General features: G+C 38.0%; 1 protein-coding gene across 1 annotated transcript in view; it reads right to left on the bottom strand.

Moving 5' to 3' along the window:
- The window catches only part of PUS10 (pseudouridylate synthase 10), a 31,042-nt gene extending 8,473 nt beyond the window's left edge, over positions 1–22,569 (bottom strand). The window contains exons 1-10 of the mRNA XM_009701965.1: positions 22,444–22,569; positions 20,617–20,883; positions 18,910–18,996; positions 12,489–12,523; positions 9,941–10,044; positions 9,714–9,721; positions 8,183–8,244; positions 5,562–5,607; positions 2,697–2,761; positions 1,525–1,610 (exon numbers count right to left, since the gene is read on the bottom strand). Of these exons, the coding sequence (XP_009700267.1) occupies positions 1,525–1,610; positions 2,697–2,761; positions 5,562–5,607; positions 8,183–8,244; positions 9,714–9,721; positions 9,941–10,044; positions 12,489–12,523; positions 18,910–18,996; positions 20,617–20,883; positions 22,444–22,569 (886 nt within the window). The remainder of the gene's footprint in view (positions 1–1,524; positions 1,611–2,696; positions 2,762–5,561; positions 5,608–8,182; positions 8,245–9,713; positions 9,722–9,940; positions 10,045–12,488; positions 12,524–18,909; positions 18,997–20,616; positions 20,884–22,443) is intronic.
- Positions 22,570–22,846: the final 277 nt, after the last annotated feature.

Raw genomic sequence — 22,846 nt, 5'->3', positions numbered from 1 at the left:
CGCTATAAAAAGAAAGGTGGGGGGGGGGGGGGGGAAGGGATCACTGAACACCAAAGACAATACCAACTCTGAAACTGTGCTTACAAATTAAGATCCTGTCTCATTTAATAATAGCAAAATAACTGCACTGTACCCAATAAATTCTATTCTGGATTTAAGTCTTCAAAAATTAAAGACAACATCCTGCCTGGTTTCTTCTTGTGGTTGGAGCAACCTATAAACTAAATCACAAAATCAGTATTAAATCACATGCAGAAAGCTAACCCTCTGTCTCTCTCTCTCCATACAGATGAGTTCTGATAAAACCATCCCACAAAGCAACCTAAAATAAAACAGCATGTTTGGAAAAGGCTAAAAGACACTGGATATCTTGGATTCAAGAAAATGTACATCTAACTGCCTAATCAGTAAGTAAAAATAAGAAACAGGTATGTATAGAACATCAACTAGCTGGCCATGAGAACATTCACTTTTGTATTTTTTCTTTTCATTTTATGTTTTCCTTTATTCAGGATTTGTACCATCCTTTTAAACATAGTATACCGGATTTAAATTGCAGGGTTTTTTGGTGGGGTTTTTTGGTGTTTTTTTTTGTTGTGTGTTGTTTTTTTTTTTTTTAAATAATCTGCTTGCATATCTTTAAATAAGTGGTTGTTTATACACAGGACTGGGGAAGGGTAAATACTTGTGCAGGCAGGTGATAAAAAAGTTCAATCATCTCAACTCAGAGACACCAGGTGTTGTTGCACTACCTGTCTCACCCAATTATTTCAGATGCCATCTTGGTTTGGAGGGGGAACTGGAAAGAGCTAAGCTTTCCAAAATTTCACCTTTTTTAATCCCATTAAGATTGGCAGTTTTGGATGGAATAATATGCAGATAAATCCAGACAGTGAAAACCTCTGAATCCAAATCAAAATCCAAGCAAATGAACAGCACTGCTGGGAGCTTATTTAGTGCCTTTTCCAAACCATGTGCTTATTATGAGGGGACATATTACAACTGGAAGATTTACAGGGATGAAGGTTTTCCAAAGGAGAGAGCAAGGTTCAACAACAGGGCAAAATTCTTCGTTTCATAAACAGCTTCTGGGTGAGCCCCTTAACGATCAGAGGCACAAAGAAAGTTGTTTTAACTCTTCATGTCACCCTGTGCTGTCTCTAGAAGAGAAAACTCTTCCATCTCTCAAAGCAAAAGAAAAAAAGACTAGCAAGGAAAAGCACGATCTTCCCAAAGATCCAGAAGGGAGGTGTGTGCACACCAGGAGCAGCTGAAGTGACATGCTCTCCTCCTGCAGCTCCTACCATGGGAACCCTACCTTGGCCCTTATACAGCTGTCTGCAGCTCCCACTCCTCTTCAACCATATTCTTCAAACAAGTCCACTCTTGGATAGCGCTAGATTTGTTTCTTTGCTCCTTATACTTAACTACAGGAATCAACAAATAGCAAGAATCTGGGTCTCATGGCAGTATTATAAAGTTATGTTTAAGACAACATAGCAGCAAATAAACGGATCACTTTACCAGCCACAAAAACTGCACCATTATTGCACTGAATTTCCAGAGCAACACAGAGGTTCTTTGGTGAACTTGGGGGACATGGAAAATGCCTGTATAAAAAAAGATTAAAAAATACTGGTAATACCAGAACATGATGGAGCATCACCATAGCAATAATGGCATGAAAGATGACGACTTCTGTTACACAAAACACAGCTACAGTATAAACTCAGTATTCACATTAAAAGCTGGAACACCAGGAAATGGATAAACAGTAAGCAAATCAAGAACACCACATTGCAAATACTTTTGTCAATCTGTTATTGAACAGTATTGAAGTATAACACTCCAAAGTGTGCTAATAAGATGTACCATACTATAGCTGCAGCAATAATGAAACTAAATACTGCATGAAAACTATCTTCAGGGTCTATTACTAAATCTTTACTGGGAAGCAAAGAAAAGAGCTGTGAAGACTTAGTGCAATTAAGCACAGTGAACTACGCAGACAGTGCCTATTGATGTCTTCCCACTGCTTGTCAATCTTACCACATTACAGCACTTGGTGTTTTCTTAAAACTCAACTGCCAACATTTTGGAAATATGGGGAAAAGTCTTTCTTGTAAAGAGAAGCTTTCCTTACAAATTCTAAGGTTGAACATACAGAAGGAAGTTCCATGATTTCTAAATCTCTTCTGTGGTTTTGGGGATGTACATAAAGATTTTTGAATGTCAATGATCGGCAATACTACAACAAACCGTTTTCACTTCTAACCATTCTAAATCCCACGCCAGCCCAGAGATCTGCAGTGACGTACTGCCAAAAGCACAGAGCAGAACTGCAGCTCTCTGACCCACTGTTTCTCCTCTGTGTTGCTCCTGACATAATCAACCAATGAAGCACTTTTACAAATGAGAAGACCACCATCATTTGTGTCATGTCCAGTTTTCCATCCTCTGTGGCTTAACTCAAGCATTTTAAGATTATTCCTTAATTACAAGATCTGGAATGACATTCTTTCTATAACCAGAAGAATAGAAAGCACAACACATTTTAACCAGTAAACCAGCAGAATGTAAACAATTAAAATTTCTTTTATAGACATCTTACCACTACTTACCCACCAAATATTTTCCTCCCATCCTAATTCTATACAAAAGCACAATACTAAGAACTAGTTTCAGTATATACTTACTTGAGAAAATCCTCTTCTTTTATCTTCTCTAGGGCTTTTATAACTGCCATTCTAGTGAAAACAGACTGCACATTGAAATAGAAAAATGAGTCAAGAACTAAGAGAAGCTAAGAAAGGATATGCCTAAGGAAGAAAAAAACCCCTAAAACATACACACCGTACACTTCTCACAATATAGTTGTTCCACTTGTGTTTTGTGTATTCTTATACCTAAAAGCAACTCCGTATCAGCAAGAACTCACTGTGTTCTTAACCCTAACTTTCATAGGGCAATGAAGAGTAACAGGTAATTTTACCAAAATCTATTCCAGTAACTTTACTCACAACACGAAAACAATACAACTAATACAGCTGACAAATTGGAGCATAACAGTTATCTAGCTCTAGAACTAAGATTTGACCCTTTGTTTCTAGAAGACATGTACAAACAGTAATACACGTTTCCTCACTCTGTTTTTACACAGAAAAAAAATAACAAGTGCCACTCACTTTCAGCAGGTCTAAAGTTACTGCCACGCTTCCAAATAAACCTACTCCAACTCCTTAGAATATTCAGTTGTTAAGCCTGCCCTTTGGTCAGCTGAAACAAATGATAAGCATCTCTCTGGAAACTTACCTTATTTCACATGATATACAAAAGTGTGCAAATGCAAGAACAAAAAAGTAGTGCTTGGGAGCTCAGGTCCAAATTTGCAAAACAGATTAAAAACAGAATCCTAAATCCATGAACAGAAACCTAAACCACCCTCCCCATTTTCAAGAATTAAGTATACCTAAGCCCCAGCTTTTATCTCAGTGACAGTAGGCAGCTAGTTCTTCTGAAAATAAGACTGTTGAGTAGGTATCTGTTTATAAAAAGTTCATTCATACTCAGAAGTAAGGGCTCTGAATGGTAGGGCTTGGCAGTTCCCAAACTGTGGAAGGCAAGCAACTTCAGACTCCCAAGCGGCATCTATTCACAAGGGTGAACTGATAGTAAAAGTAGTGATTAATAGTACACTAGTGGCAGGCACCATGCCTACCATCCTCTATGCACAGCCAGGTGCTGCTGTTGAGAACTCTCGTGAGGCTAAGGCACAAACCACAGAATTTAGGTTCCTAGAACAGGAGAAACAAGTGTTGTAACATGTGAGGTGGAATTCTACTTTAGAAAGGCAGAGGACAGTAGAAGGTCTCTAAATGAACCTCCTAATCAAAGCATGGTCAGCTATGAGATCAAACCATATTGCCCAGGGTTTTATCCAGTCATCCTCCACACACCCTCTCTACATAGCCTGCTCCACTGTCCAGCTGCCCTCAAGGTAAAACATTTTTTTCTTATATCTACTCCGAACCTCTCATTTCAACTCATTTTCACTGTCCCTCATCCTTCCACCATGCACTGCGATGAACAGCCGGGCTCCCTGTTCTCAATAATCTCTGTGTTGGTACTAGGGGAGACTGAGTTGGATCCTCCTGAAAGCCTTCTCTTCTCCAAGCTGAAGAAGCCCATGTTCCTCAGCCTCTCCTCCTAGGGCATGCGCTCCAGCCTCCTGACTGTCTTGATGACCATCTGCTGAATTTCCAATTTAATGATGTCTTTTTTGCAAACTTGGTTGGGGATTTGGAAAAAAACCTGAAAAATACTGGGTCACTGGTTTGGGACAATTCAAGTCTTTGCGCTAACGCAGAGTTCCTGGATGCCTTCAGCAAAGCTGCTCTTTCTCCTTCTAAGCATAAATTAGAGATAGTAGCACTTCCCTTCCTTGTAGAACAGATGAACTGGAAAACCCTTCAACTAGCAGCAGGTTTAAATAACTATCTACGGCAGATGACACAGAAATTTTCACTCAGAACCCAGTTTTTATACTACTTCTCTGATTAACACAGCCCTTGAAGCTAGCTTCAAGCACAGCTCTTTGTAAGGATGAACCTCTGACAGCTCTTCAGAGTTGGTATTTTTTCCTTTAGATTCTCCTACATCTTGTTGCCTGTGTGATTTTAACAGCCAGGCCCTGCTGGTTTAGCTCCTTATGTGGGATTTCCCCCCTTTTAAAGGAAAGCAATGCAGCAAGCAGTGAGTTATAACAATACAATCCTTCTAAAAAAAGACTTGCATTTATTGGTCAGGTGGAGTAGAGTAGGCAGAATTCCTGGGTCAGACTGCCTCTGCCAAATGTCGGTAGACTCTTCACCAGAAAGAATAAAAGGCCTTGCATAGGCTTCAGATAGAAGTTACTAGTTCTCTGTCTGATCACATCAACTGTCCTACTTATATCAGTTTCTCTCCAACTGTTTTTTTATTCTTACATGTCCTCTTTTCCATCAATGATTGTGTGCATGCTCAGGGTCTGCAACAAGCAGCAAGGTCCCTTTTCTTTCCTCCCCTCCTCCAGAGGTAGACAGGATAAAACCATCCTGCATGTATTGTGTCTTTCATTCAGATCAGAGGACATGAAAACTGCAGTGTGATCATTTCTCTTTTGGCTGCAGAGTCTCATCTTCACAATGTGACTTATCTGAACTGTTTCACTCACAGAGAGCTTGAGGATCATCTTTTATGCTACTTTTAATGCATGACAATCAAATTCCTAGATTTTAAGGGAGGTATTTACAGAGAACATTCCTAAAATTATGGCCTTTAGACAGTCTGGAAAATGAACGACCTAAAGAAAAGCACCAAACTCTTAGTTTTCCTAAGCAGAGAAACGTTAAGTGAATAAAGGAGACAACTTTATTTTCAGACAATTGAAAACTAGAGAGATTTTTGATGAAGGAACACCAGACATTAAACACTGATTGAACACCCAGGTAAGTTCTCCATTATAGCTACTGCTGTGAAATTCTGAATGTCAGAAAAGAAATACAACAATGATGAGATCCTACCTGTTTGTTCTTCGCTGGTTTGAAACACTCTGGACAGGCTGTGGCTCTAAATACAGAAATGAAAATTAGCTGCTACTCTTACAGAAAAAGAAATAAACAACAGACAGACTTATAAGCATAGCATGTACATGGTCTTTGTACCAACATGTCCAGTATCTCACTTCCACAGCTTAGCAGAGAGCAGATTTTAACTTTATCCTAAACCACAAATGGCATAAGGTGTGCGCTGCTTGATTTATAGAGAAATCACAGACAAAGCTGTGTAAGCCTCTTTTGCTCTGACCAACACAAATGTGTCTCAGCTTTGAGATGGGATGGAAAAGCACACAAGATGTTTACCTTTCAGTCCTTCTCAATAAAGGTCATGACTAATGTTTAAGTTCTGTGCAAGATTCGCTGACATCTTGAAATCTATACTTGCTGTTCTTAGACAATGCACACTACAATCTAGAGATTCAAACTGCTGCTTCTGGATAGGAAAATTCAATTTACTACAGAAAAAGTAACCCCAGGTGTTCAATACCATTTGTGCTTTGCCTCTTCAAAAGGAAATTATTGGTTGTTTCACAAAAGTGAAAGCAAAGTCAGTGAAACACTTTTTCTGAGTACTGTAGAGGAAGTTGCTGTTCCTATTAGTGGATTTCTATGTATGCAGCTAGAGATGATTTCTAGCCTACAACACAATTTATCATTTCTTGCTGGTGCTTTTCAACGCCTCTGTAACTACTTTAGACTATAAGGAAGCAGGTCTGACCTATTGCTGTATTTATACAAGCAACTTGCCTGGCCAGTTTGTGACACAAAGCATCGCAAATTCCCTCCTCCAGAATTCAAGTTTAAATTGCCTTTAAACATACATCTCCAAACACAAACTAACAAGAGTCAATTCAATCTTCCATGTCAAACCAAGGGTCATTTTAGCACACCTACCTAGACATAATTGTGTAAGAACAGCTTAAGAGATGAGAAATTGCAGATGCCATACTTGGAAATCCCACCCAAAGGCATATCTGGAGGACTTCTTCAGGTTGAGACAAGGTGCTACTTTGCTTCCACAAAAACCATGACTGTCATTACTAAAGCTGTGACAATTGCCAAATTTACCATACTGACATCGAAACCAAACCATTGCCTCAGAATATGCCCAGAGCCAGCCATTCACATATGCAGAATGCCTTGACACCTGAGAAACTACTATACAATTAAAGTAGGTAATATCCTGTTACTTCAGGAAAAATGTCTAAAACCTTGATTGCTGTTTAAGTATGCTACAAAGAGAAGGCAAATAAAGGGATATTGTCAGGTGACACGGAATAAACCTGAATAGTTGGAATGTGGAATGGAACTTATTTACAGCTTTCACCTCTACAACTGTTCCGCTCAGAGTGCTAACATTGGCACTATAACATGCTCAACATCATTATTTTTGAAACACCGCAAAAAGGATGGAAGCACAAGCTGAAAAGAACAGCTGAGAGGTTTCAGAGGAAGGAAGAGCACTACAGAAATCAAGAATTGATCAAGTAAAATTAAAGAAATTAGAACAAAAGGGTGCAGGATCCAGAAACACTTGAGTTTTTACAGGATTGCAGGTATGATTATTTAGAATTGTAGTTTGGCTCTACCACTTTCTCCCCCTTTTGCCCAGTCTTGAAGAAGCTAGAAAGGAAAGATGTTCAGCAAACAATGGTAATCCATTCTTCCTAATACCTGGTCTGTCAGCAGGCATGCATTCCCTCATCCCCCACCCCAAAACAAATGAAAGATGCAGTTGTTGAAAACCAAGAAGGTGACAGACTGGGCATTCAAACAAAGATCACAAATTGCCAGAAGGGGTAAAATCAAGGAAATATACAGAGGCTGCAAAGGAAATCGCAAGTCTCAAGAGATGAATTCACTATGCAACAGAGAAGTCTATTCTGAGCCTCCTTCTATGCTAAGATTTAACTTGCAGTAGGAGTACAAGAGATGAAACTGAGTGAAACTTTAGTTTTCCAGGAAGCATCAGCAAACAGGAAGAGTGAACCTAATTATCCAGAATACACTACAGCTAGATTTTGAGAAATCAGATTAAATGGCAGCTAAATTCACAGAAATATTTTGCTTCTTTGTCTATAGCAGATGTCTTACTGGGCCAGGCCAAAAACTATGTGTAGTGGCCAGGGAACTTCTGTTTTAATCAACCAGCTAAGGTGGGATTAACTCACTTCAAAGCCTTCCTCCCATCCATGTCTCCTACAAGAGCAGGAAAACCTAGGCATGACCTCAGAAGATTCCCCCACCTGCAACTACGTGGTTTGAATTTATTTTTTAAAATGAGACGGCTATATTGAAGAGGGTAATGACTTTGAAAAGGGCTGAAATTGAACAACTTATCAGAATGTTCTCCTTCCAGTTCAGATCAAAATTCTGGATGATTTTCTTTATTGGCCTTAAAGCACAGAATTAACCAGAGATGGTGTAACTTTAAGCTCTGCAAATCTATCTGAATATGAGGAAGTTTAGATGCAGGCCCCATTCTAGTTTATAAACACTGCATATTCTCATCTGTAGCAAATCCAAATCAACAATGTAGCACAATATTCAGATAAACATCTTTTGTTATTTATATAAAAACTTACAGGAAATGGCACTCCTCGTCTGTTTCTGGGTGAGCAAAGACCACACTAACTTCAAACAAACTCTAAATAAAAATAAAAAAAAAAAAGAAGGTAATAGTTTTTTAAACAAACAGGGAAGATATTCTCAAGCATCCTTACTGTAGTACTAGGAAAACAGTAGAGGTAGACAAAAGAGAAGATAACCCATTTATTTTACAGTATCATCTACAGACATTAAAACATGTGCCATAATAGCATTTGCATTTCTGAAGTAACCAAAGATGATCTGACAGCACTTCAAAAACATGGGTGACCTACACATCGTAGATACTGGCCCCATTTTGCACAGGGGGAACTGAGTCAGAGACAGTGTATGCTCAAAGCCTATTACGGTCACTAAACTTCACAAACCTTCTGGGAGAGCAGTGCATAGTGTGGAATAAAGATAAAAACCCTGTAGTAGTCACTGCTGTAAAATTTTGTCAGGGGCTTCATTTGCAATGACTGGATGGCCTTGGGGCAAAGAAAGGCAACACGACCTAGTGGATTGACAGCTAGACCAGAAACTCTAGTGTAATCTCAATTCTACCCCCAATTCCCTCTTTGGCCTTGGGCAAACAACACTCATTACTTCTGTTATTCAGATACCAGAACATCTCAAGAGGGCTATTGAAAAGATTGGCTAATATTCAAGTGCCTTGTAGATAAAGAGCACTAGACAAGTAACTTTTGTGGTACAATGATGTCTGGAGTGGCTCAGTTCCTAAGTGTTGTAGAGCTTTTGCTAACTTGCTACGTAAGAAGTTTGTTCTTGGATCATCTTCAGGGTAACTGAGCGTTTCTTTCTTCACTAAGACAAAAGGGATGCTTTCAATTAGCACTCCTGGGAAAAGACAATCTGTAATTATTATGGAAGCTGACAAATCAAGGTAAAGACTAAGTGAGCCTAGTCCTGGGGTCAGTCCTGTGGCTGATGACAAGTAAAAAACGCAGACTGCCTTGTCCTACGCAGGAATTTTAGCCATGTTTGCAGAAATTTTACATTCAAGATGATGGTGTTTCTGAATTTGTCTGGCAACATCTGAACGTCATGTTCAGTCAATGCGTTTCAGAAAAAATTTAAGAATGTTAGTCAGAATCTGAAAATTGAAAACACGGTTTGAAAAAACATTTCTATTGCCTACTTACAGGTATTGCAGGTTCCAACATGCCTATCTCTAGTATTCATTACAGTGAACAAGGACTTCCTCTTCCAGTATGTTTCAGAAATATATTCTATCCATAGAATTTAACATGCTAATAACCTGAAAAATTTATCTTAGAGATCAATAACAGTGTTGATAGTAACAGGAGAGTAAAGAAGGAATGTGTAGGCATTCCTTAGCCTCTGGAAAACAGAGATCCTGGAAAAGGAGAAAACTAAAAAAGTCTCATTGATAAAAAGAAGATGGGAGCCCAAGAGCAAGAGATTTAGCAAAAGATTACGATGGTTTCAGAAGATGCAACGATCTATGAGTATAAAAATGAAGATTGGACCACTCAGTATTGAGACTTTGAGATCTCTGTTTAAAAGAGCTTCCCCCCCTGCTTCCCCCTACAGTGAATATAAGAGCAGTGCAACTTGTTCATTTGTTAATTAGGGGAAAAAAGTATACATAAATTTTTTCTCCTTATACATAGAAGTATATAAATATATAGATACACACACACAAACACATATGAAAAAAACCCCAAAGAACAGCCAGAGAGAAAAAAAGTGTTTTCTTATTTATATGACACCTTTCCATTTACCCAACTCTTCTGACAATTGGGGATGAATAATCCACTTATAAGCTTCTTTCAGCTGAACGATGTCATCCTTTGCCAAGGAAAGGCCCAGATTTCTGAATCACAAAGAAATAATAACTTGCACAGGAGTCTGTCAAAGATAGATACATGACATACAGTATTTCAAGACAAACTTAAGTAACTAGTGCCAGGTAAACAAGCAATGCACAAATAAAAAAGGACAAAAGTACTAAGCATACAGACCATGGCATGAAAGAATGAAAGGCTGTTCCAAGACCTCTCTAACAGCACTAAATCTTTGTACTGAATTAACAAACAAAGTGTTGAGGAAACATTAAGGCCGGTGCAGGATTCTAAGTGAGATGCTTCCCAATAAACACATCAGAGTTTGGCAGGGAGTAGCTAAAGGTGTAGCTACTTGAGCTAGTCAGCTCAAGCACAGGTAGGACTATGTTGCCTCCTCCCTGCCTCTGGCCATGCATCCCTGCCAGCACTTGCATGCTGACACTACACAGCATGGCAAGTAATACCAGGCCATTGATCCCATTTAAACCCAAATCCACCAAAAAAAGTTTTGGTTTTCAGCCAGATCAGTGAAATGATCAGCTCTCCCGTGGTCACATAAGCACTTATGTTAACACAAGAAAGACAGAAGGTACATGCAGATAGAGGTAAGATCCTTCTGACAGTAAATCAACATCTAGTTCAGCTTAAGTAAACTGAGCATATGGATCCTGCAGGGCAGCTCCTGTGCTACTTGCTAAGGAGCCTCCGGTCCAGCTTCCACCCTAAGGCCTATCTGTTTTGCCCCATTGCTCTTTGCCAATGTGTTTTTCACTAACATTTAAATATATGTTCTTTTTTTCTGTGTAAAAGAACATGCACTGAGAAAACTCATGCCATAGCTTCATGGTGGGTAGATCCAAAGTTGCAAAAGTCTTTCCAGAGTACACCTGGAAAAGAGCTGAGAAAGAGAGATGCACAAAAATCCTTTCTTTAAAAAAAAATAAAAATCGTTAGACTTATTTTTATTGTTAAAAGGGCAATCTAGTCCTTCATTAAAGGACAGCATGAACTCCAGTGGGCACAAATTCCTAAAAGGAAAAGCCCAGATGACAATCTTAGTTGACCTTGCTGGGACAGGCTCAGCTACCTCTGTAGGTACAAGACCATGCCTCGACTCCTGTGTCTTTGCCTATGGAGAGAGAAGTTAAAAGGAGCAGATGCCTGTAAGGATGCCAGCATATGACTTCAAACCACTTGTTTGGGAACTTACAGAGCAAACCGCATGTCCTCCTATACAAACAGCACCAATGGTAGGCTATGTGGGCAATAGTTGCCCTATAGGGCCTCATCCTCTCTCAAGCAATTTAATGAAACAATTGCTTTTAAATTAGTCTCAAAGTAGTAAGTCATTCATCATCTTTTAGTCTAGCTTTCTATGAATATCTTGAAATGGGTACTTCCAGCCAAGGTGCCTTGCACCAAAGACTAGTTCAGTATCCTCAACTAACTTTGAGACAAGTAGATTTCTTTCCTCTTGCCCACAAAGACAAAGACAATTCATCGTTCAGAATGGCTCTAATATGTTCTCATTTGGCCAGGTGTCGAGTGTCCTGGAGTAGATAAAGAATCAAGCATTTAAATTGATTTCAAAACACCAAGGTATAAAAAAGAAAAGTCAAAACTAACTCGCACCCACTGCACTAATATCTTTCTCACTACACTATTGACTTTTCACCATTATCTGACTAACAATTTTCAGTCACTGTTAATGTAAGCTAAACCTGATACTGTGGCAAAATGAAGACATCTGTATTTCATTATGTCTTCCATATACAGGAAGAATCTGGCTCACAGAGTGTATCATGGCGCCTCTCAGAACCATTAAGTTAACTCAAAGCTGTAGAGTTGGACAGACAGCCTGCACTCCAAGTTGAAATGCCACATCCTAACTATAATCATACTATGAGGCAAAAGAGATAAGAAACCCCAATTAAGGTCAATCCAGGTAAAAACAAAACAAAACAACACACAAAAAACAGCTGCCTTCTTATCCTTTGTAAGCATCAAGTAAACTGGACAACTGGACAAGACTATAAAATCAACTTCTTGCCTGCTCAACATTTATATATCTATATAAAAGAGTTCTTATCAGACAACAAAAGCTATGGACAATAAAAAAAACCAAATAAAATGACAGCACATCCCAATTCTGAATTTCCTTATGATTACTTTTGAAGGTAGAAAGTAAGTTAAAATCTTGGCCAAGGACATAGGAAGTAAGTCTACATATTCCACAACTGTTAGCAGAAGTAACATTATATGAAAACAACTGTCTTGACCTCGAAAACATAGCATTAATTGCTTGGTTAAAATTTTCTCTTAACATACATGTCTCAGCAGGTCCACTGCATTAAGTGGTTTCTCATTTCTACTATGCTGGAAAAAAGTTACAGTAAGAGTATGTCTCCTTTCTCTAAATCTGGAGAACTCTCTAATAGAAATGGTATGAGGGCTGCCAAAAGAAATTACTCACCTCATTTCCTGTTTTACCAGCAGCCAAGCAGCACGCTATAGGTCACCAGCCATGCCCAGGAAGAAGAGAAGGAAAAAAAATGCAAGTGAAATTAAAGCTCAAAACTCCCAACGATTTGAGAGACTGTTAGCAGAAGGAAAAATGTTTTAAAAACTCAGGACAAAAAGGAAGTATTAGGATTTTAATTTAGCTTTTGCTTTAGAAATGGAAAGATAGAATTGGTGTACGTTTTTATTTGTAAGACATGACTTTGCAATTCATCTCAAATCCTATCTGGCTTTAAAAAAGAGATCAGGCTGCATTAAACATACTTTGAAACTTTCTATTAGCACTATAACTAGAAAAAGACTTTGACAGCCTAAGTCAAGTGCAACTAGCAGGTATCTACCATATAGAGTAATAGAGAAAAAAAAAAAGTGTCTAAAAGGATGGTCTATGAAAGCTGGTTTGACATATAAATTAAAAAAAAAAAATCAGCTATCATACATTGTAAAAAACATGAAATAAAAGACATGCTTGGTCTTATGGTAATCACAAACACTTTCCCTGAGGATTGGCCCCTTATTTAAAGCACACCACCTAGTTTAGGAGACATAGGCTGAATAGGAGAAAGCTGAGGAACAGAAAGAATAATTCTAGAAATCAGAGGGAGCTTTTAGTACAAATGCTCAAGTTCACTAACTATTATTGATCACACAGCATACGTAGGAATGGTTGGAAGATGTGATCTGAGAATCATGGGCAGATTCAACCTTGAATTCTCCTTTTTCATTTCCCAATTGCCCTTCTGTTGCTTTGTGCAGATTCTCTGTGAATACCACCTTCTGCAGCTCCTGATACACTTCTTTGAGCAGAGGTTCCAAGAAGTAATATTTGCTTTACATATGTGACCATGGATAATTCAGGGATCTCAGGAGTTCTCTATCCAACCTTGTGCTTATAGCAGGATTGGCTACGAAATCAGACAAGGTTGCTCAGGGCTCTATGCAATGAATTCTTGAAAAAGTCCAGTAATGGAGACCACCCCAACTCTCTGGACAAGCTGCTCTAACGCTTGATTGTCCTCTATCTGTGCATTGTAAATACTTCCTCAAACTCTACTCCTCTCCTCTAGCAGCCTATATAAAGAAACATAATGCAGCAGGCCCCTTAGATGTGATGCTGCCCAGGAAAGAAGACCATGAACCATCACTTAGGTGTCCCAGTCAACAAATGGAACTCAGCAGTGTAAGAATTAACAATGGTTATAACAAAGGTCAAAAGCAGAATTAAAATGACCAGTGATATGAAAGGCCAATAGAAAAATACAAAACTAAGCACAAAGGAACAACAGCTGTTGAATCAGTGCAACAGTAACAGACTTAACAAATTTAAAAATGATCAAGAAATTGAAGACTTCCTAACAACATTGCTTATGCCAAAAGCTTCCAAAAGCGTATCTTTCCCAAACTCCGCTCTGAGAGCCAAATATTTTAGAGGTGTATCTCTTTGCAGTCTCACTCACTTCTCTTTGTACTGATACATTGATTCTACAAGATGATCTGTTACTTCAGTGTAATAATTGTTCAGTGCTTTAGGCTTTACATTTTGCCTCTGTGTGGGCCAAGAGGGACTGACATTCTCTGCACCACAATGAAAACATACCTTACTAAACTGAAGTGCATTACAGTTAACCAGAATTTTAACTTTAACCTCAGACGGCCTTTCTATTAGGTCTTTATTTCAGTGGAAGAAAAAGCATTTTTGGACACAGATGTTCTGAAGACCCATACAATGTTTCCATTTTAACAGAATGCCTATCAGTGCAAAAGCAATCAATAAGAAGAGACAAACTCCCCTCAAAACTTCCTACAGCAAAGTAACAACAACATCAACATTTTCAGTTCTTCCTCTCCTAACAACAACAAAAAAAATACATTAAGACTGGCAGGATACCACTTAACTAATAGAACCTGTACTGTCAATACCTAGTCTTACCATCCCCACTGAAGATGAACTCCAAAAATCAAGTTGTTTGGTTTGAAACAACTACAAAAAATCAAAAAGAATAGTTTTCAATCTGTGGACTGCAGACTACTAGTAAAGTGTCCGAGAAAGGTGACTCCATATGCTCATGCAACCGTATATACATATGCAATCTCCAAAAGAGTTGGTATCTCAAAAGCAGTGAACACCACTGATTTGAATTCTTCAGAATTTTAAATCCTTTCCCTGTCTTTCATTCTTCATATACGGTGCTTTAAGAATAACCTCCCCTCAAACCCTGTCGAAAGAATTACTGTCTATTGTCAAGGAAATAATTCTAATGAAAAGGTTTGAAAACATGTATGAAACTTAAAGGAGCAGAGCCAGGATCACAGCATCTTTTCCCTGATATCAGAAGGAACCACATCATAGATCTCTTTTACATGCTGATAGAAGAACTCCATAAAAAAAGGTCTATTATCCTACCCTTAGAACATCTAAAAGAATGAGGGAATCCTAAGAACAGTGCTAGAAATATTAAGGGGAAAGAGGGATGGCAGAGAGAGGACACAAACTTTGTTAGATACATGATACACAAAACTGCACACTACTGAACAAAATAAATGTGGTTGTATTGATGGAATACTGTTTACTCAAATTCACTGTGATTCATTATCCTGCATATGTAGACAGTATGAGTAAGACTGCTTCACAAAACACCATGAAGTATATTGTAATCTTGTTTGCATAATAACCCAGATAAAATCATAAATAAAAATAGTTTCCAATTGAAATTCCTTGAACATAATTCTGAACTAGAGAATATGACAACCATAGAACTGGGTCTAGAAATCTGCATTTGACAAATGCCAATTTTAAAAATCTCATATGCCTTGATTTAAAGCACATGTAGGTTTGGTACTTAGTCGGGCAATCTCACTCCTTTCCCCTGTTTTACGGGTGTACAATTACAAAATAGAGCAAACTTCTGCATGTAAGCAGCTATGCTAAAATGAGACCACAGGTCAAATTTCATCTCCTCTCTCTTGACTTCAAAATTGAAAGAGAATGAAAGAAATTACTTTTCCCCTTCAATTAAGAGGAAACAATAGATTAGGGTACTGTGAGCAGAGAAGCCAAAAGATCCCAAATTCCAAATCACATTCAACCATCAAGCCAGCCAAACCCCTCTACTCTCTCCCAGCTGTATGTGAAGCAGGGGCTCAGATCCCACTACATCATAATTACTTTATGTTTGTGAAGTGGTTTGAAAATGAAAAACACTCATTACAGAGCTCGAGCCTGCAGGGCAATGCTTAACAGCAAATATATTTCTGAAATACACTAGTTCAGGCACTATATTGATTACAAGCTGCAGGATATTAGTCTAATGCTATCTGAGGGATCACAGCGGCAACAGTTGAAACACCATGTGCAATCCCAGCCCCAGCATTTTTTCACTGTATTAGAAAAGAGCTTCGAGATGGGGAATTCCATGATGAGGTATACACAGTCCTACAGGGAGTAATGACTACAGATGCTATTTGCATCAATGTCCTTGTAGCAAGTACCAGGATGATGGATCACAACTGAGACTACAGACATAGCTAACAGTCACCCTTTTGAAGGGCATGACTCACTTCATATTCTAATATAGTTGTCTGACATAAACTTGGGACTCCTGTATTTATGATTTATTTTAATCAAATATCCTACTTGTGGAAAGAGGTGATAGCCTCTTTGCATTACAGATACAAATAGTATGCAAATGTAAATTTTATGTCCCACTCTTCTTCAGCTCCTATCGTACATTTTAGACTTGGCAGGATGACAACTGTCATAATTAAATTAGTCAAAGGTAATATTAAAAGGCCGTTTCTGATTTTTTGTTAAAAAGAAGTCAGAGAAAAACTGTGTGTCATACAAAAGGTCAATAGGAGGGAGGTTGTCTTTGGTGTGTCATGATAAAATTACATATGTTCTTGTACAGTGCAGTTCAAAGAAATTAAAGGCAGAATTTAACAAAAGATCTCTTTTCAACACAAAGCACTTTGAGATATTTTTACATACATTACTTGCTGCTTTTCTGTAACTGTATTACCAATTATTTTTTGAAGTGATAAACGGATAGGTGGTAAATAAACACCCATGGTTTTAAAGACATTCCTTCTCTACCATCACCCATTTTCACCCCTTCAGTTGGAGCACAGGTACACAAACAGCTGGTTTAGCATTTGGCAAGACTGAAGGGATGGAATAGAAGGCATAGCAGGAACTTCCTAATGCAGACTTGCTCCCAGATGAACCAAAACTGTTTCCAAAGAGAACAGATCTGGTTTTGGAGCTTCCTACTCACTCATCTTACTCTACCTATTCATTTCTGGACCCACATCACAACTTTTATTTCCTTGATCATACCAAGCACTGTAGTATAACAATAACAAACATGTTTGCTTGAACATAAGGACAAGATACCTTGAATGAAGCAGATGGACAGGTTAAAAATTACACCTCATCCCATTTATCAAATTAATAATTTATTGCACTTAGAAGACAAAGTTACTATAAAGTAATAAATCTGGGTTTCTACCAGCTGCATTTGCCAAGTCAGTTTTTCCAGTCCACACAGTCTCAGTGTATCATCAACATTTCAATCAGCAAGAGGAACTCTCTGAAGCAAACTATTATTTTTTGCTTCCATTTACAGCTAAGGCTGCCTCAAAAGCAGTCAGAAACACTCGCCCTGCTTGTTCAGAGTAGTGTGAGAACATCACTGAGCTAGAACTGCAATCCAATAACACCCTCTACCGAGGCATTCTGGCAACGACCCACAAGGACGGTGAGGAAGAACAGCAGCATCAAATTTTTCTTTCCTCACCTCCACCATTATATAGCTATGCTGGGGGTCGGGGCGGGGAGAGTTATTTTTAAGCTAGATAAACTACAGCTGTCAAACTAAAGATGCGTAATAGAAATATATTAAGAATTTGATAACATGGGAATTGCAGATGGGACTCTAGCCAAAAGATTCTGTGCATCACTTTGTTTTTTGTTCACTGACGCTATAATGAATACAGTAAGGGAGTAATGACTAGCAAAGGTAGACTGGAAATGGAAAAGACCAGGCTCCTCTTTTTTTAACACCTAAGCTTACACCTGGCATAAAGTTGGAGTAACTTTGACATACATTTGGAGTTTTACAGAGCATCATAGGCAGACGCACATCCATCCATATACTCGCTTAGCCCGAAAGTGCTTTTTTGACTTATCTCATTTTTTGGATGACCATAAAATCAAATGAGAGTAAGGGCAGTTCATCCAGCCAGAAAGCACAAAGCAATTTCTTCTGGTGTTATTTTACCAGACACAGTGGCAGCTGAAGGAAACACACCAACTATGCTTAATTTCAGATGGGAAGTAGAGAATCTGAAGTTCAAGAAGACTTAGAAGTAGACTATATGATACACAATGCAGCTATTACACTGGCATTTGCCCAAGATGCCAGAACTAACAGTACAAATCAACACTAAAAGTGTAGTAAATTATTTGACAATCAAACTGTGTGGGATGAGAATATACCTCACCACAGGTTTATATATAATTCCAAGACCACCTACGCTTCTTTCTGCCACGTTCACTGAGGTTTCTACTACATCTTACCACAGCAGGCATCTATCGTAAAGATTTACATGTTGCCCTTTAGAATAGTATTTTTGCATCACTTTCTATCAGAAAGCAGGGGAATGTCGTAAAACATCTCACAAGTAAGCAAAAATTGTCACTTTATTGATCAAGGTATACTATGCTTAGTATTCTCTCTCAATTTAAAAAAAAAAAATTACCAGGGTTATACACTCCTCCATATTATCATTATCCTCTGTAGTTAAATGACTGAAATATAAACAATTTAAGTTTGATTAAAATTACCATCAAAATCAGTAGTTTTACAACTGCTATAAACTGTAGTTTTACAAATCTAGACTTTCAACAACGCCCAAGACAGGTGATGACTAAAATGTTTATTTTCACATCATTTAAAATGCTGAACAGTTAAAGAGTTCATCTTCAAATTCCTTCATTTGTATTCTGCACTACCAATTATCATTTATTTCCAGAAAGGCACCAGCTGTGTAGTTCCCTCTCTGAGAAGATCCACAAAGCAGAACTGGCATGTCTACCAAAGGGAACAATACACCAAGGGTTTAAAGAAACTCCTTTTAGATTTTCAGATGTAAAGTAACTCCAGGGCTAACTGAAAACTGAAGCGACTCAGACACTTTATTAATTAAGATAACACTCACCAACAAGGAAGGGGAGAGCAGACTTCACTCCTAGCATGTTTTTAGTTTTTTTAAACAATAGCAATTAAAAATCAAATCACCTCCAGCTTGTACATTCCATGGTTACTTTCTTTAATATGCATTTAAGTTATGAAGAAATATCTGTAAATACTTACCTCCCTAACAGACAGCTGGGGGGGTAGCGACACAGAAAATACAAAACTAGTGAACTGGTAGTCAGCAGAATTAACCTTTTGGCACATCTGTAAGAGAAGGATTTTAATATTAAATGGAGCCGAGTTGATAATCTTTCAGGATATTCTTTATTCTAGCATAATCACTGTAAATCCATGTTAATACACATTCAGATAGATGCCAAACATACAAATCAGAGTAATCCCTAACAACTTATTGAAATACAAGCTTTTTTGTTGTGTGAAAACAAAAAGAAGTTACTAATAAACTGTATCCTTATTGCTATGAAACAACCAAACTTGCTATTTTAAGGCTAAGACCAATTCTATACTGATATCTTAGTGCAATAAATTACATCACAGTGACCAAGGGCTACAACAGCTGACTCTGAATGTCTTTCTTCATGGCAGTGATACAATTCTATGACAATAAAAATGTTTAAGATCCTGGGATAAGACAGGAACAAGCAGTTATCCACACTACTAATTCATAATCACTCTTCATTGTAAAAAATCATGTTTGTCACTGCAAAGAAAGTAAGAACTCAAACACACACCAAACATTTTAAAGTAGGCTAACAAGAGCTGATAGCTAGATGTCCCTACTGGAAGTAAGCTTAAAACACACATGGAGAAGTTATCCAAAACATCAGTGATTTTAGTGAATGTTAAAGATGAATTCTGAACTTTCAAGGTGAAATCAACATCTCAGATAAGGAAATTTCCTTATAAAATAATCAGGTTTTGTAGTGTCTTAACAAGAGCTGTCAGATTTTCCATTGCTGCTCAAGAGAGTAACTCTGAAACAAGTTTTAGAAGTGGATTCTGTAAAAACATATATATACTCTGCCAATGGAAACAAAAAAGAAACACCATGTACCGCAACAACAGAAACTATATACTATGCTTTCTGTTTAGTTCCATTGCTATTAAACAAATTCTTTTCTATTAAAACTCTATTAAACATCTCGAATGCAAGTGTGAGTTTTCTAGCTGATATTTCAGTTTGTGACATAAGCAATTCTATTGCTCAGAGATGATGTTTGCAACACTCATTATGCCCATATTCTCTCCTAACTCATATTTTCTCCATTATCTACAATCTGTTGCATCATCAAAACATTTTCTTCTTCTGTGGCTTTCTAAATAGTAGTACATTGTAAAGATAGACTCATGCTGTATTAGAAACATGTGGTTAAGCTGAAGAGCACAGCAGCTGATGCCTCCTCATTTTCCCTTCACAGAAGAAAAGTGAAGAGATGTCACCATTTCCAGTGAGGTTTTCCTTGTGACCCAAGCAGCTGAACCTCAAGTTATCGCCTAAACTCATGTACCCGCATATCTGTTAGTCCTTTTCTTAGGAAAATGTGGTCCTAGCAGTCATTCCATTGCACCTGCACTGCTATTTTTTAAAAAAGTTACCTTATGACAAGGCCTGGGTAAAATATGGTCACACGGACAAATTTTATTTCCCAGCTGCAGAGGAGGTCGGCAAAGAGCAGTATGTAGTTGAATGGCGCCATCTACATTTCAAATATTCGAAATAGATAAATGTTTTGGTTTGTTTTCCAGTATCTTTCTCTCAATTGTTTAACTGCATGGTGTTTTTAATCACCAGCTCTCTACTGCAGGCCCCAACACACATAAGCTCCAGAAAAGTACACAGAAAGACTGAGGACAGGTATTTACCTTTTTAACAAAGTCAGCCTCGCAGAACTCCTGAAGAATTCCCAAACACACATTGCAAACCTTCACAGCCGAGGTCTCCATTGCAGTATTTTCATCACTAACCAAGGGAATCTGCTGGAGCGCTCCATTGTGGTTTAGATCATCAGGCCCTTCTCCTGTGTGCTCAAGTCTGATTCTCTTACAAGGTGGATCAACTACATCAAAACAAACCATATCTTCTTTTTCTTGATTATTTTTCAGAAATTCTTTTAAAACCTTCATCAAATCCTAACACAAACAGAGAAATCATACTGTTGTTGTTTTTTCCTCTTTTCCCCAATGCTGTAACAGGCACTTACAAATACAATTCTAAAAGGCAGTACTAACCATTCCGGTTTAGCTTTAGTGTATGTAATTAATAACTTGGAATTTACACCAAAAAACATCTACACAATTAAAAAGCTCCAAGCTGTATTTCTCTCAAAATGTTATCCAGAGAAATTGCATTTTGCTGAACGGACCTCTTTATCATCCGAGAAGAGTGAAAACATTTTACAGACCTGACTTGCAGAAATGCATTTATCTTTGGTCCCATCTCTATTCAATGAAAATAGATGTTTATTGCCTTTTTGTCATTTACGTTATGTTAGAATTTAATTCCTCCAACTCCACTAGCCCAGATGACTCGGAAGAGAGTTGGCTAGTATAGTAGACGAAAATAAGAGAAGATACAGGTGAGGGTGAAATCAAATACATAGAGGAAGAACTTCACATAAAGAGAGAGGACTACAAAAATTAAAGGATGTGCTGGTGAGGAGAGAGCAGGATTATCTGCATGTCTCTGAATTTTAGGAGGAATGAGAGATAGAGGCAAGACATAGTTCAGAAAGAAAGAGTTATTAAAAGGTCTTCAGTAACAAAGATGACAGTTACTGTGCTGTTGCAACTCAGAGGAAAATTAGGTAGAGAAATAAAAGAATAAAAAATGGCATACAGAATGAACACTTCTCAAATGTTTGATAGGAAATGGAAAAGGATAAGGAAGAAGGATGTTAAAAATGAATTCTGGAGTGTCTAAACTTGAACAAAGGTGAAACAATCAAGACAGACACCAGAAGATGCAAGTGTAAAGACAAGGGATTAGACCAGGTAAATGGAGATGTTTATTTGGCCTACACAAAGAACCAATATGGAGGAGGAGCAAATAGCAAAAACCAAGTTGAGGCATATCAAATACAAGAAGAAAGGCAAGAATGATTGTGCACTGGTAGGAAAAATTTGCACACTGAATTTCAGCACGAAGGTCAGCTGAAAAGGATGCCTAATAACACTGTGTTTGACTGACTGAAAGACGAAGATCTATCTTTAACCTGTGGTCTGTAATTCTTCAGTTACATCCCCCTACCAATTCTACTGAAAGAAGGAAGTATGAGGCAAAAAAGTTTGGAGCATAGATGGTTCCTCCTCTGTATCAGCTGCACTGTCCACAGCCCCTTTACTTCTTATTACATTAAAGGAAGAAGAACAGAGGCAACAGTGCTCTGCTTCAAAAGTGATAGAGCCATGCTCTGCAGAAGCTAACATGCCCTGTTTTCTGGTGTTTTCAGGGAATACATAGCAACTTTCACAAACATAACATTTAACCCACACTAATTGTTATATTCTATGATTCTTGTAATTTCTCAAAATTGCACAGTGTAGCAGCAGTCATTTTTCATAACCCATTTTGCAAAGCATTTTCCTCTCAGGCAAAGAGCCCAATATACAACCACCTTCTCCTTCAAGGTAGTGCAAAGAACACCTCATTCATACGTCCACACATTCTAATTAGGAATATAAAGAACAAACCTTGTATGGATGTCTATAAAGTGTCTGTGATCCCACGCAGCAGAACCTCAAAATACATCGTGGGCAAGTGCCAGTGTTCAGTAACAGCTGAACAATTGGTCTGTCCTTTTCTGTTAGTGAAGACATGCTGGATAATTCTAAAATTTAAAAAGAAAAGAAAGCAAGCTTAGAATAATCACAATTCAGCAATTCAACAACAAAAGGACTCACTGAACTGCACTGTATTTGGAATCACTGGATTTTTTTTTTCATCCTCTAGACAAAGTTTAGGACACACATTTGTCTTAAATCAAAGGCACAACAGAATTGGAAGACCAACCCAAAAAGACCACTGATTTGGGGAAAAGCTGCTGTACTTCCTAGAAAAACCTGAAGCCAAGAGTTCTGACAAAGGCATGCTAAG

This window comes from Cariama cristata, unplaced genomic scaffold (assembly GCF_000690535.1).
Source record: "Cariama cristata isolate BGI_N322 unplaced genomic scaffold, ASM69053v1 scaffold7076, whole genome shotgun sequence".
Lineage (NCBI taxonomy): Eukaryota > Metazoa > Chordata > Aves > Cariamiformes > Cariamidae > Cariama > Cariama cristata.
This window is presented reverse-complemented; position numbering and strand designations above follow the sequence as displayed.